This window comes from Triplophysa dalaica, chromosome 1 (assembly GCF_015846415.1).
Source record: "Triplophysa dalaica isolate WHDGS20190420 chromosome 1, ASM1584641v1, whole genome shotgun sequence".
NCBI lineage: Eukaryota > Metazoa > Chordata > Actinopteri > Cypriniformes > Nemacheilidae > Triplophysa > Triplophysa dalaica.
The window spans coordinates 26,174,712-26,190,260 of record NC_079542.1 but is presented as its reverse complement, the minus strand read 5'-3'; the positions used below and the strand labels follow the sequence as shown (position 1 = coordinate 26,190,260).

The 15,549-nt window shown below is 39.3% G+C and overlaps 1 protein-coding gene across 1 annotated transcript in view; it reads left to right on the top strand.

The window, feature by feature from the left end:
- The window catches only part of efnb3b (ephrin-B3b), a 56,782-nt gene that overhangs the window by 20,189 nt on the left and 21,044 nt on the right, over nucleotides 1-15,549 (top strand). Inside the window, exon 2 of the mRNA XM_056755888.1 lies at nucleotides 13,042-13,337. Within this exon, the coding sequence (XP_056611866.1) occupies nucleotides 13,042-13,337 (296 nt within the window). The remainder of the gene's footprint in view (nucleotides 1-13,041; nucleotides 13,338-15,549) is intronic.

Here is a 15,549-nt window from a genome sequence, read left to right as displayed (position 1 = left end):
TGGCTATGCTTGAATTGATGTGGTAATGAACGACCTCGGCGAATAGATAATTAATAAGAACTCTTGATTAATTACACTGCGATGAGCTGCTATAGATGCAGAGACAGCGGAAGAAGGAGAGAGAGGAGGAGAGACAAATGAGTGATATGCATGAAAAATAATTTAGCGACTGTTTATTCAGGGTGTTTATGTGTTTGTAAAAACAGTACGTCCAGGTGTGACCTTTAGGGAGTACTTTAGTGTTTGGAGTGGAAGTGCGTTTTAATGATAGTTGGAAGTTTGGTTTGCGTGTGCGAATGTGCCACGGCCCCTTTAATACTAGTCTGGAGGCATCAGGCCACAAACTCTGCAAAAACAAGACATGACCTTTGGCTCTGGACCAAACACGCACACATGCGAGATTTGAGGATCGAATGGCAAACTGTTAAATGAAACCCGCAGGGAACTAAGGGTGAAGATGGAGGAGCTTCATAGAGTTACACTCTTTAGACTAAATGCCACAGTTTATTTGGCAGCTGAAGATAAAATCTTGACGGTTTTCAATCATAAGTATAATTGTGCTTAAGGTATTAATAATTAAAAATGTTTCGCAGAACATAGCTGAAAAGCCTTTGTAGTAACAGGCTGTGATTGCTCTAGGTCATACATTAAATTAACTTAAATCAATATTTTGTCAGTTTTAATGAACTGGTTTGTTAAAAAATAAATAAATTATTTAAAGTAACATTGAATAACATAATATTTTTTTTGAATGATCAGATTGGATATAATGCAAAAAAAGTGTTTTCAGGTAATTTAAAGATGTGCTTAATGAGGGACGAACCAAATGAATTGAACTGAATAAATGTGACCACATCAGCTCACACAAATGTAAGAACATTTTAAGGGTCAGTTCAGGTAGAAAGGCACTCAAGTTTTAGGCTATTTCTTTAAACATTTAACTGGTAACAATGGATGTTTGGTGAAATGTACAGGCAGACTGCTTTCAGAAGTGCTTTCTAATGGCAGATGCTGACAGTCCAATCAGAGAAGTCCCATGATGTCACAATGAATCTTTGCGGTGTGTTTAGGTCACTAAAGCACCACTGAGCTGAACTGATGGATGGACAAATGCCCATTGTCATCTAAAGAGGAGCTGGGGTCATGCATTTTTTCCTGTTCTCTCCTCTCTCACTTTGTCTCCTTTTGTCATCCGCTCTTTTGTAAAATGATGACAAAGGCCATTTTTCAAGCTTTTTCTTTTGACACCCTACCCCCGGCCCCTCCCTCACCTCCTCATTTCTCATATCTTTCATCCGTTCATCCACTCTCACTTTCAGACACTGTCCATCCATAGTGTCTCGATTTTAGCCACTTTACCTCACCATTCTCTCGCTCTCTTTCTTCACCTGTCAGTCTCCTCTGCTGGAGGCCTGACTAATTATTCTCCCCTCATTCTCTCCCTCACTCTCCTCTTTTGACACTCCCCTGAAGACACCTGGCTTAACTCAGCAGGACAACTCTGCATCCATCTTTTCTCTCTGGCTAGTCGTCCATCGCTCTACTTGGCCCCTCCTGCTGCATATGTTGTCTGGCTTCGCCGCTGGAGCTGAAATATTTTTGCTCATTTTCATTCTTAGTGATTTTGTCCTTTGTCATTCTTCATTCTGCTTCTCAGTTCTGTCTTTTCACTCCTGTCAAAAGATTATGAAGGATTGTGTATAGTTTTGCATTCCTGTTGGGAATCTCCAGTAGCAGGACATTATTCTATCACAATGTCAGTGGGTAATAAAAATTTAACTTAGATCTGCAAATTGGGATATCTTTAAGAATTTCTTAAGAAGCAAAAATCCTATAGGAATTTTAGAGGTTTGTACACTTTTATAAATAACTAGTAGGATTTACTATACTTACAATTTTTTTGGTGTTATTTGTGCAAGTTTTTAAATGTAAAAGACTGTTGTCTATTTAATGATACGAAATAATTCAATATAAAATAAAAATTAATAGGAAATGAAATTTTAAAAATGATGACAACTTTTGAATACAAATACATAGTGAATAACTATGCATTGTTGAAAATATGGTTCTGGTTCATGACGAAAATGCTGCATATGTCCGTATGGCATTTTTTCGATAAGTAAATTTACTGCCTGCTATTTTCTTGCCTGCCGTTGTCTTCCTCTCACCCAATCTGTTAACCTAGTCATTAAGTTGATGTGAACATTCTTACTCCGATAGTTTGAAAGGAATAACGATCAGTGCTTTCTCTTGAGAGTTCGAGGAGCGGCAAGTGTTGAGAGAGAAATTCAGGAAAGAGGCAATAGGGAATTTCTATTTTTCCTTTTTTTCCACTTTTTTCATGTGTACTCTTTTCTCGTGAATGGTCTCTTCAGAATTTCGCAGAGAAGAGAAACGTGGTATTTTTAAATCCTTTCATATGTAATTATAATACTCATCTGAGATTTGCAGAATCTGTTTAGAATGAGTGTGCATATGGAACGCTTTTGAACTGTATAGTTGTTGGTTTGTTTTGTTGTTCTCTTTCTGTGGGTGTGTGTGTGTGTGTGTGTTTAAAAAAGCGGGTGTCGTGGTATCTCGTGGGGATCTTGCAGTTTACACTTCACCACATTCTCGAAAATGTGCCTTTTCCCCACTGAGATCCTTCACTTCCAAATTCATTCGCCCTTTTATTCATAAAGAATCTCTCGTTCATGCAAATGAAAGGACTGCGTGGCAGCAGTCTTGCCTGTGGACTACCGCACAGCTCTAAAGTCTGCGAGTCATCTCTCACCAGAGGCCTGTCAATCATCCTCTTGGCTGCCAATCTCCCCACCGACAGGAAGTGCTCTTGAGATCGCTGTTTGAAATGCTGCTTTCTAATTGGCTTGGGGGACGGGAATTTGTCGCAAAGTGCTTGAGAATTTGACCCTGTGTGAGATAAAAGTTTTGTGTGCAGAAGAGAAGCCTTCAGTGCTGAGCAGAGATGAGATGAATGTGGTTCATAGTACAGCCTGGATGTGTTCACACAAACGCGCACACACTCACACAGAGCAGAGACGGGCATGACACACATCAGTATCCTGTCAGGATTGGAAGCGGCTGTGATTGAAGCAGTAGTTGCTCTCCTGTCTGTTTTACTTTCACAGGTGGTCTCTCTTTCTGTCTTTCTCACATTTTGTTGCCTAGGTGTTGATTGAAGTTTTTTTCTGTACATGCATGCAGGTGAGGAATGCAAGTGATGTGCATGTTCCAGACATTGGATCTAGACATTGGACAATTCTCGTTTACAGGAAACAAGAAACAATTCTCATTAAACAATAGAAGAAATATTTATTTTTCAATATTCTTTCCTATGGTTTCATATGACACGCAGTAGTATTTGAGTTAAATTATTACAAATCATTGCAAGTTGCAAAGCCATTAAATCTAGTAATTCTACATGAATGCACATAGACCTGCAATAAATAAACATTATTAAGTTAAGCACACCAGTGCACAAGAAATAACTAACAATGACAACACACCACCACCAACAGCAACAACAGTCAACAAATAATGAAACAATCAGCTTGGAAGATTAATTACATGATTTATTCATACTGCAATGCATGCTGGGAATCAGCACCATGCTTAAATATAAAATGATTTGTTTAGCCAACTCTTTTAGTCTATTTCTCTAAACAAATGAGAAAATTGGAATACATTTTAGAAGTAAAAATGTTTTTTCTTTTTTTAACAGTGCTCAGTTTGCAGCACTGAATGAAGGGAGTCAGTGATAGAAAGATAATTTGATGAGGTAAAATAAATAAATCAGGATGAATTTAACATAAAGTGTGAGATAAAATAGCATCAAGAGAAAAAGTTTAAGATGGTGAGATGCTTGGTAAGGTTGTGAAGGTGTTTGGCTGTTTTTGGGGTGATGTGGAGCTCTATAGGCCTCAGGGTGTGGAATAGCAGTCTGTCATCACTCCACACTGCTCCTGATTTGCCCCGTACGCCAAACGGCCCTGTTAGAACACAGTTCAGAGACCCCCACACATTATTTTAAGCACCCTACAGAAACAAGATTTGGGCTGGCAGGCGGCTCTGAAAAAAAAGCTTTTGAGAGAGTGTGATTTCACAGCTCACAAATTTAAGGATACCCATAGAGTTAAGTTATATATCAACATAGTTTCACACTTATGGGCTCTTTATTAGTATAATATGCAGTGTTTTGACAAGTCGATATTTGCCACCCTAAGACTTTTAAAGAACACGTTCAACTGTTCTTCTCACAACTGATCGTCATGAAAATAAAACTTGCTCAGCTGTTCTTTCGAGCATTCTACAAAATAATAATAATAATAAATGTATTATTACCATTATAATTATTATTGTTTAATTTATATAGAGGTATAGCAATTTGTTACCAAAATTGTTTATAAAGAAAATAAATATGATCAATGTGCACAATAAATATGAACTATATAAAAACTATAGTTTGTTTTATGTTCTGCATCTTTTGGATATTTTGAAACCCCCTTCTAAATGGTTCTAAATCTGTCTCTTTTATTCTCAAGTCCGGTTTATACCTGTTATGAATTGTAAGTGGTAGCCAATAATCTTTGCACACACGCAGTCAACTGAACCTTTGAGTAACAGTTTCCTGGGGCCCCAGACATCTGAGACGCACGTAAGGGGTGTTTATGAGCCTTATGGATGCTCTGGACTCTGTGAGGTGGACAGTGGGGCACTACCGGTTCTGACCCAGGACTCCATTGGGCCCCGCAGTATGTGGCCCCTCTGTCTACCTCTGACCCCCAGTGACTCTGTCTAATCAGACCGTTAAGTTTTAGAAAGTGAGATTAACCTGGAGTCATCTCCCCCGAGAAACGCACGTCTATATTCACACATTAATTTAAGTGTAACACACACACACTTATTTCACACAAGTAAACACACACATTGACACAAAGACCTGTGGTCAAACACCAGCTGGGCTGAAAGACTAATTTTACCCTCTGAAAAACCTTAACTCATCTACACCTACACTGTTCTTCTGATCGCACACGAACGCTCACCTCTTAAACGACATTATTATTCATTATGCTGTGAATCGTATTCATGTGCACATACAGAGACACACGTATGTTAATGTCTGTGAAATGTTAATAGCTTTGAGAACATACGGCTGCATAAATATACAAGCTTGATCTGAGAATATGAAATTCAGAAAGTGAGTTGGATGGAAAGCATATGTCGCTTCTGTCAGTCTTGATGGAATTATATTTTGGTTTTGGTGCAGGTTGGACATTTATTAGCATATTTTTCACCTGTGATTAAAGGACTGAACTTCTCAGGTTGCTTTCAAAGGGTGTGGAAACAATCATGTTGTTAAAAAAGAACTACCAGGAATGCCGAGCTTCTCTGCTGTCGGGTTAGAGAGCGTGGAGGCATGACACCATTGCTGGAGCGTTGTAGAGCGCCTCCTGTCAGAAAAGGGCATGACAGCAGTGGTGACAAGGACAGATTTACCAGTGCCAACGAGGGACACAGACGCACACACACACACACACACACACACACACACACACACACAGAGACTCTCCATTCACCTGTTATTTGACACACTTTGACATCTCTCGGCATTTGCATCATTTTCAAGCTTTTCATCCATCAAGTTATTTTTATTAATATTTTAAGGAACATTTAACACAAAAAAGTTTTTGTTATTACATGGATTTAGAATAACACATAAGGGAGATGTGTTTATTTAAATCCGAATGCCCATTCTCTCTTCTCTGGACCACAAAAGGAAGAAATTAAGAATTGTGCTGGTCACTTTTTCCATGTAATTATAATGAACAGGGAATGCATATTTTAAAGGGATAGTTTACCCAAAAATGAAAATTCTGTCGTGAATTACTCTCTGGTTGTTTGAAATCGGTATCAAATTCTTTGTTCTGATGAACATACTACCATAGTAGGAAAAATGAAAATGGTTGTCAAAAGTGCCCCAGAACTGTTTGCTAACTGTTTGGCCCTACATTCTTCAAAATACCTTATTTTGTGTTCATCAAAACAAAGACATTTATACAGATTTGGAACAATTCTGAATGACAGAATTTTTATTTTTTAGGTGAACAAAACATGAAAAGCACCCTTAAAGTATCATAAATGTAGATACAACTATAAAATGTCAAATGTGTTTCTCTTTGTGCAAGCAACAGACAGATTTTTGTGTCTTGGCTATAAAAGTTGAAAAAGTAGCGATGGCAGATTAATAAACAAATTGGTTGGTCCACTTGGCAAAACTGGTCTAAAGTGGTAATCAAATGTAGCAACAGATTCAATGATACGATCACAGATAACCGCAGATAAATATTATCACTGAATAATGATTCAATCAGACGACTTTGCATATAGTTTTATGGACTATTCCTTTAACTTTATTTTCTATTCTTTCTCTTGGTTTTTACTTTATTTCTCCCCGCTTTCACTCTCTCTCTCTTTCTCTCTTTCTCTCCTGGCAGGAGCGGCCATATGGAAGCCATTACACTTGCCGTTCCTCTCGCCACAAACATTCCAGCAGTGCCTCCAGCTCTTTCTTTCTTCACAGCAGCTTCTCTCCCTCCTTCTCTCCCTCTTCCCCTTTTATCTTTCACCTGTTTTCATTGTCCTCATTTCCATCATTTGCAGAGTTTGTGTACTGAGGTCATGTGATAATTTGCCACATGTGATCTGCTCACTGTCAAGCGATTCGGTTACATTGTTAGAACATCACAGTCCTCGGCACCTTATTTACATGCTGCCCTATGGCTACGGTTCAGTATCTGTAAACTGTCACATATCGCACGATGTAATTAGGTGTGTTCGAGCTCATGCGGCACTGCGCAGACCGATCGGCGAGATTGGCCGCTTGCAGCGGAGGGAGGAGTTGAAAAAGGAGCAGTCAAGTCGGACACCTGCTGCTTGCCGTAGTGACGTTCGAACCAAGTGTTATTGAAGTGGATAAGAATAGTGGATTTGTCCAATAAACAAACCTTTACATTTTAAAAGTAGCAACCAAAAACTCTTCATATTGCAAATGTTATGTGCTGCTTAATACTGCGTGCCTAAAAACCATTTTTAAACATGAGAATATATTATGAAATAACCAAGTCTGTATTCATTTAATTTTTATTTTGTTAAACAACACAAAATAACATGTTTATTAAATTTTTACAAACAGAGTTTTAAAAACATGCATTAATAGGATTGAACTGAGGGTGTTATAATAAACCAGAAAGGGACGTGATCGTTGTCTTACCAATCATGAAAAGCTGAGATTCTCTGCCGGCTGAGCAAGCCATATGTTGAACATGAACATGAACCACATGAACCTCACGTCGGACAACATTTCTAACCACCATGCACTGCTTCAAGTCAGTTTTCGATCGACCTGCGCAGCGCCGCGTCAAGTCAAACACACCTATGTTCTGTGAACGTTAGCTGATAATCGGCATGACAAAACCTCGCTGTGTTTACTTTTGTAGAGCGCTTTTATTTTGTGTTTGCACACAGTTGATTTAAATAAAATTGAAGATGGTTAAATATTTGTGCCGTCTGATGGGACTGCGAGTGCAATGGGGAGGTCGCTCGAAATAAACATCTCTGCCACGTCGCAAAGGTTTTGTTTTGGTCTGAGATGTTCAAGTAAACTCAGACTACCGAATGTTTGGGAAGCTGGGGAACAGATTTTGTGTTTAATCGATCAGAAAATGCAGGTGAAGACAGTGTAAATAAAGGAACTGCATGTCATTGTATTTCATTTACGCTTTTATTGGTAAACACACACACACACTTACTCCCTCAGATCTATTACAGCAGTAAGCCACCACAGACTGTGTTACACTGTTTTAAGGTACAGTTCTAAACTCTTAAGTATCTTACGCTTTAATGAAATGGAAACAGTAGAGTATGACAAAAGAGAAGTTGTTGTCTAACAATAGTAGGAAAAATTGCTTTGTAAATTTCTTGTTCTTTTGAACACAAATAAGATGTTTTGAAGAATTTAGGAAGAATGTTAATCTGGGTCCATTGTCATTTTTCCTACTATGGTAGCCAAGTACTGTTTGGTTACAAGCATTCTTCCAAATATCTTATTTTTAGATGAACTCTCCCTTTAAGACTTGTAAGACTCACCCCGTTATTTTTCTCCCACACTTTCTGTCCACATGTAATTTACTTTATAAATGATTAAACGTTTTCATATTTACTAGATAGATCGGTAGGTAAGTAAGTAGATAAGTCTACTGGCTATATTATAGGGCCTTAAGTGTCTCACCGGTAGCGTGTCATTCAGTCCAGTTACTGGACACCCAGGACAGGTTTTAATCTGGAAGCTGATGATGTGAGAGGGAAAAAAGTGAAAGAGAGATGGAAGAGTTATTGCTCCTCCTGGGAGGGGGACCAGCCATCCACTGCTGTACTGGACAGAACAGCCCTCATTTCAGCCTCTCCGACACTGATCCTGATGAGATCAATGGACGCTGAAGGTAAAATTAGGTAGTGACACTGCGTATGAGGTGAAAATAATGTGCAAAAGTCATGTCAAGGGGATTTCATTTCAAGGATTTAAACTTGTTTTTTATCGATGGCACGTTATCACATGCAATCGGCACGTCAATTGATTTAGAGGTCATTTCTAAACCTGGAAAGATTTTGCAGCCAGCAGGATATAATTTGTTCAGTGTGCTGGAAATTATTATGGCGCTTGTTAAATCAAGCCATAGGTAACAACTTGTGCTTGTACTTAGAGATCGGGTTTGTTCAAATGACCATAGAACTATTAAACTTCAGTTTGTAACTCGTCCCATAGAAATCAAAATAATCCTCCAAATTAGTCAAGCAGCCACCAGACAACCCCAGCAGCTCACCCTAGAAACCACTTAGAGACACCCTGGCAACTAACCACAACACAAACCAGCACCAGTGATATTTCCTACAAAAATATAAAAAAACTTTTTGGGTTTTCTGTAATAACCGTACTTCTCACTGTAAAAAATCCTTTGAAAAAACTGTATATTCCAGCAGCTGGAAAATGTTGTAAAGAAAGTTCGATGTTTTTCATGTTATTTTTCCTCCCACTTGTAACTTGCAGTCTATTTCTGTAATTTGAATTTTTTCCCTATTTCTAAAATATATAACATAGAACAATACAATTCTGTCAAATCAGGATTTTTTACAGTGTAGACACCAGTTCTATAGATGGTATTCTCATCTAGGACCTGTTGAAATCTGAGTTTATCTATTGAATGTCCTGCGTTTATCAAGGATTCTCGACCATTTCTGGCATTCCATTTTTTATGCACACAGAAACACACACACAGACACAAAGGTCCACCTCACTGCACCTGTGCCCTGAGCTTGTTTTTGGTAACAGCTCGAGTTTCTCGTGTGGAATCTTTGTAATGCAAAACTGACGAAGAGGGGGGGGGTGCATGGACAAGAGAAGGTGGAGTTGGTTGGACAGGGGTGGGGGTGAGGGTCAGCGCTGCTAGGGGCGGCACAGGGGAAAACTAACACACGGCTCTTTTCAAGAGCTGTCAGGGTCAGGGAAGGGAGTCGGCAAAGTTTGACAAAATGATGTTTCTGCCCTCATAAATGAGCCCGTCACACACACACACAGTCCTGTCATCTCTGCCCCCCTTCTATCCCCCCACTCCTTGTTTCAATGTGTGACCATGAATGCCACCTTTGTTGCAGAGGAGGAAAGAAAAGGAGAGATAGCGAGGGAGAGTGAGAGAGCCTGAAGAAAACCGGAATGATGACTGTTTGGGATGTGAAGGAATGGCTGGAGGGGTGTATTATCATGTTTATATTGAGAGTAAACAGAGAGATGTCGATATAATTTCACTTTAATCCACGCTTTGAACGCTTGCCATGTCTGCGCAGTTAGCTTTTGTTGAGCTTCACGAACACAAACACTCACATACCTCTTCCACAAAGTATCAAAATGTCTATTTTTTTCATCCCATTTTAATTCCACAATCACAATGCCGTCATTGTGTCTGCGCTTTTATCCGCGCCCTCTTTCCTTCACACTTTTTCAAGCTTGACTCACAGGTCAAAAATTCTTCAGCGAGGTTCTGCAAACGTTCCCTAATTATCTGCGGAGCGCTTGCTTAACCCTGAGTTTGCTCATTAGACATTGCTGCCTGACAGTTGTTCAATCACAGAGGCTAATGTGGTCCCGGGCTGAAACATATGTAATTGCACAGGCTGTACGGCAGCACGCATGTTTTAAAAGTCAGATACGGAGCTCTTGTTTCACTGTGTGTGAACTGTAAGCTTGTAAAGTCATGCGAGAAAACGCTTTACGGTAACAAAGTTGAAGCTGTTGGTGCACAATTTTTATTACTAACATTTTATTTTGGGTGATTCAACACATTCCTTTTAATTGATTGAAACATGGCATGTTTAAAAGCATTAAATTCAAAACTATTACTGACAGTTTAAAAATAAATGAGTTAAAAATTCTCATTATTATAACTATTTAAAACCTGTCAAACCCATAGCATCTATCTCTCATCACTTATTCACCCTCAAAATCCTTCTTCTGCAGAAAACATTTTAAAAAATTGTTTCAGGGGTTTTGTGTCATACGATTGAAGTCAATTGGGACCAATGTTGTTTAGTTATCGACATTCTTCTAAATATCTTCTTTTGTGTTCTGCAGAAGAATGTTAGTCCTACAGGTTTGGAACGACATGAGACCCTCTTGTCATTTCAAATCTCTATGACTTTCTCTTTTATGCAGAACACAAAAGAAGATATTTTGTTGGTAGCGGATCACAACTGGCCTCTATTCACCTCTCTTGTATGGACACAAAACCAATGCTAGTGAATGGGGGCCAGTTAAAAACATTTTTCAAAATGTCATCTTTTGTGTTTCCTCAAAAGAAAGAAAGTCATTCTGGTTTGAAATGACAAGAAAGTGAGTAAACAAGGACAAACTTTTGTATTTTTGGGTGAACTTTAAGGATTTAAGCTAAAATAGCTTATTTATTAATAATGAGATCTGGTCCCATCACACCTCTCGCTCGCAGTGTAAACCTGTGTGTGTATTGTAGGAGTGAACGTGAGTATGACTAAATATCGTTCTGTCAGAGCCACAGAGGGAGTGAGAGGGAGGGAAGGAGAGTGAAGGTGTGAATGTGGTGATAAAGGGGAGAATTATATGACTTCTCTCTACAGCCGACCAGGGTGACCATGTCAACAGGCCAACCAGCACTGAACTAGCGACTCTTTTATCTCCCGCATTTCTTTCTCGCTTTCCTTATTCTCTCCCCACCTGTTTTTTCTTTCGTCATTGTTGTCCTCCGTTTACTCTTTTCTCTGGGTTTCGTAAGCTATTTTATCTCACATCCACCCCATTCATTCTGTCTTGTGATCCGCAACACCTCTCTGTCTCTCTCTCTCTCGCTCTGCTATCCATTCTTCAAATCAAGTCTACTATGACCGGGTCTGCCATTGAACAACAGACAAAAATCTACCTCACAAAAAGAGCATGTGTATGCAAAAGCATCCTTTGCATCTACAGGATGTTTTGGAACTTTTTGTTCATGAGTTTCCATGTGTGTTTGTACACCGTGCTTGTCTAACTGCCGGCAAAAAGCCTTAGCAACGGTGTGTGTCAATGTTTTGTTTTGGGTAAATGTCCACAGAAATGTGCATGTGTGTGTGCACGTGTGTGTGTTAAGTTTGGGTCAGTCTAATTGTAGTACATGAAGTGTGTGTTGAGTGTCTGTGCTCTTCACTTCAAGAGCTCCTGATAACCTTCTGAACTTGTGTAGGACAGGAAACAGTTCTCTCAGAGGAATGCCACACGCACACAGTAGTCTTTTCCTCACACACAAATTCACTTCTGTTTCTTAAAAGGAAAAGTGACTAGCATTAAAAAACATGCCTGTGTGGTAAAAGATTTGTAAATGGATCCACCCATCATTTCGTGAAACTATTTAGGCATTTCTATTCACATGTAAACACGATGCCGTAAAAAAACAAGCCCAGCTGCCTTTATTTGTTTACATATAAATAGCCGTTGGTGTGGCTGGGTGTTCAGAGACGACGATAAAATGGTAATTAGTGTCTGTGAGTCGTTCAGTCATTTGTTTACATAGAAAGAATTCAAAGGAAACTCAATGAGATTCCGCAACAGCCAAATTCTCCTGGAAACTGGAAGCTTTAGATGAGTCCTTTGATTCACTTTGATCTGACACAGTTTCCCTTCAGAAAACACAAGGCTCGGGGTGGGATTTGGATCCCATTCATTCTCATTAGAGACACTTGTTGAAGATAGAAGAAAAAAAAATATTTCTGCCACAAAACCTTGAAGTCTCGCCACCTTTAGATGAATTACAGTGCAAAGCACTTTCATTAGATGGTTGAATAAACAGGAAGAGAGATACGATGTTGAAAGATGAATGAATGCAAACGAAGAGCATCAGTTTTTACCTGTAGAGAAGCTAAACATGATTTATTGCAGTGAGGTACGCAAACCCCAGGGGGTGCTTAAGTAGGTTCCAGGTACTTGGAAAGATTTCGATTTTGCTTTGTTAAATCTATAAAAAAGAAATAACGACTTTAAAAATTCAGGGCTGTCAGGCCTAGATTAGGATAATGTATCACGCATAATCTTCTGCGCTTCTCTCTACTGCACAACAATACAATGGCAGATAAAACTGCCTGGAAGAAACACAAACAAGCTCAGGTGTCTCATTAAATGGAGATGAAGTCGACCTGGCAAATCAGTTTTTATCCACAATTTTGATTGTTTTTAAGACAATAGTGTATTGCGGTAATAACGGCCACTTGAACAATATTATTACTAATACTAAATAATATCAACTATTGTGTAAAAAATTGAGTAAGCAGCATTTTTTACCTTTAAAAGGCTCTATCCTTATATCCAGTATTTCAATGTTATTATTTTATTATGCTATGTCTAATATGTGTCAGTTATTTCATGGTCGTAGTATAATTTTTAAATTTTTCTTAAATTTGTGATTCTTATGTCTCTGTTTCTCTCTTATCCAGGTTTAGTGCTGATGAGGGTTACATCCTCTACCCTCAGATCGGTGATCGTCTGGATCTCATCTGTCCAGGGTCAGAGCCCCCGGGTCCCCGATCCCCCGCCGAATACGAGTACTATAAACTATACCTGGTGTCGTCACGGGACCAGGCGGACAGGTGTGAAGTGACTGGTGCTCCCAACCTGCTCCTCACCTGCGATAAACCCAACAGCGACATGCGTTTCACCATCAAGTTTCAGGAGTACTCGCCCAACCTGTGGGGCCACGAATTTAAAACGAATCAGGACTATTTCATCATCGGTGAGTGTTCATATGCATCTCATTACGACTCACTGATGCACATAAAAACATTGGATTATTTTGACTTGCAACTTTTCGTTTCTGGAAGTATGTTTTGTTTGAAACAGACTCAAAGACGTGCAAGTGCGCTTGTGTTTATTATGTCAGGCTTTGTACATTTATTCGCCATCCTCTCTTGTTTATTGTTTTAATTTGTTTTTCCATGTTGTGGGAAGGAATTGCATGATGGTATTTTACCAAGGGGGACATTTTGGGTTTGTTTTTAATTCAGGCTAGTGGGTTCTCAATGAAGTGATGATCATCTGTTGGGATTTGGCTGATTGTGAGTTTATCGAATGGAACCATCTCGCTTTGGGTCGTGTTACTACAGGTTGTTTTTAAAACAACGCACGGTAGCTTGAAGGGAAGGGGGCCAACAAAACGGAAGCCTGTCAATATCAACACTTGGAAAAAAGATTTGAAACAGAAGAGAGCCGGATGTTCTGTAGCAGATGCCCCAACATGCTTAAACCCATAACATGCAATAGACTTCAGACATATTTGACATCTTTTTTCTTTGTTTTCCAGAGACAAGGAAAATTAGGAACTTTTGCATTTATTTAGGATTTTACATTATTCCGAAGATAATAAACGTTTGATTTTAGAATAACGTGCAGTGTCAAATTATAAGAAACAATAAGACCAGAAATGTATATTAAAACTGCTAAGTCTGATGGTTGCAATCTAACATACAAATCAAAATTTGCCATTTTTATAAAATGAGGGGAAAAATCTCTAATAATAAATCTGATTCAAAAACAAAGAAGACATTTGGCGCTCATGACGGTGCGCTTATATTTTTGTGCTCGAGTTTGGCATGTTAAGAGAGAGTGTGTATATGAGTGTGATAAGTATGTGTGAAGGTGTGACGGGTGGGCTGAGTCTAATATTAGCAGTCGCAGGTCTCCCAGACACCATGTCTCCATGATAAGAATCAAACCATCAGTTTCTTCACCTTCCACTGGCTCCTTAATGGCCAAACGAGCGAGTTTGCTGGTATGTGGTTGTCAGTTGGAATCCGGACCCTTTCCGTGTTCGGTGAAGCTTTAATGTAGGCGTCACTGACACGCACATACACAGGCATTATCATTGCTTCAACAGACCAGACGAATCGATCGACAGCCTGTGCCAGTCCTCGAACACAAGGTCAGAGGCACGCGCACACACACTGCAGAGCAGAGAATCAGTAAGAGAAACCAACAAACGGCAGTTGATGCAGAGAAATAAGAAAAATGAATTTAATTTAGACTTTATTGTGTATGTGCACACACAGTATGTTTAATTTACAATACTGTTGTGTGCAGTTGTGTGTATTTATAAAGCCTCTGTGATGACTGGCTCATCATCGATTTTATTACAGAGTGCACATTTGATTTCTTATGTGTATGATGGATTCTGACAGCTTCATGCACATGCATTGAGTGAGGTTATGTGTACATTGGAGACTTGCAACTTAGGGAGAATGGTTGTAATTAACCTACCTTAACATGTGTTCATTTATCCTGAATAGCATAAATGAGCTGGAACAGGAGTGATTCATGAAAGAGAGAACGAGAGTGAGAGAGAAAAAGAGGAAGAGAGAGCGAGAGAAAGGTCATTATGGCTGCTGCAATCTTGTTGTCTAATTACCACAGAGGTCATAAAGACGCCCTACACTCCATAACACACACAAGAACAATTCACCCAAATTGTTAAATTTTCCTTGTGCTTTTCTTTCTTCTGTGAAACAAAAAGGAAACATTTAGAAGAGTATCAACTGTAGCTCTTGAATCTCATCCAGACACACATTTGCCATATTTTGTTTTGAGATATTTTGTATAACTTTGTCCTACAAGTCTTGAATGACATGAGGCTGAATAAATCTTGACAGAATTGTCATTTTGGGTGAACGGCTTCTTTAAATAACAACTCTCTTCGCTTTGGAGTGATTCTATTATCTGTCAACACCAGAGTTGCTCATGAACACACACACATATACCCGTTGCTGTCAGTCAGTGTGAGGGATTTGGGGTACCTGACTGCGGCGCTGCTCTGGGCTCCTTATCGGCGTGGCATTGCTGTGGCAGTGGACAGAGACAGATGGCTAACTGTCACTCAAACTGAGAGAGGAGAATTGAAGAGGAAAAGAGGATGAGAGAACGAGAGAACCAGATGGACAGAGTAGATTTTCTGT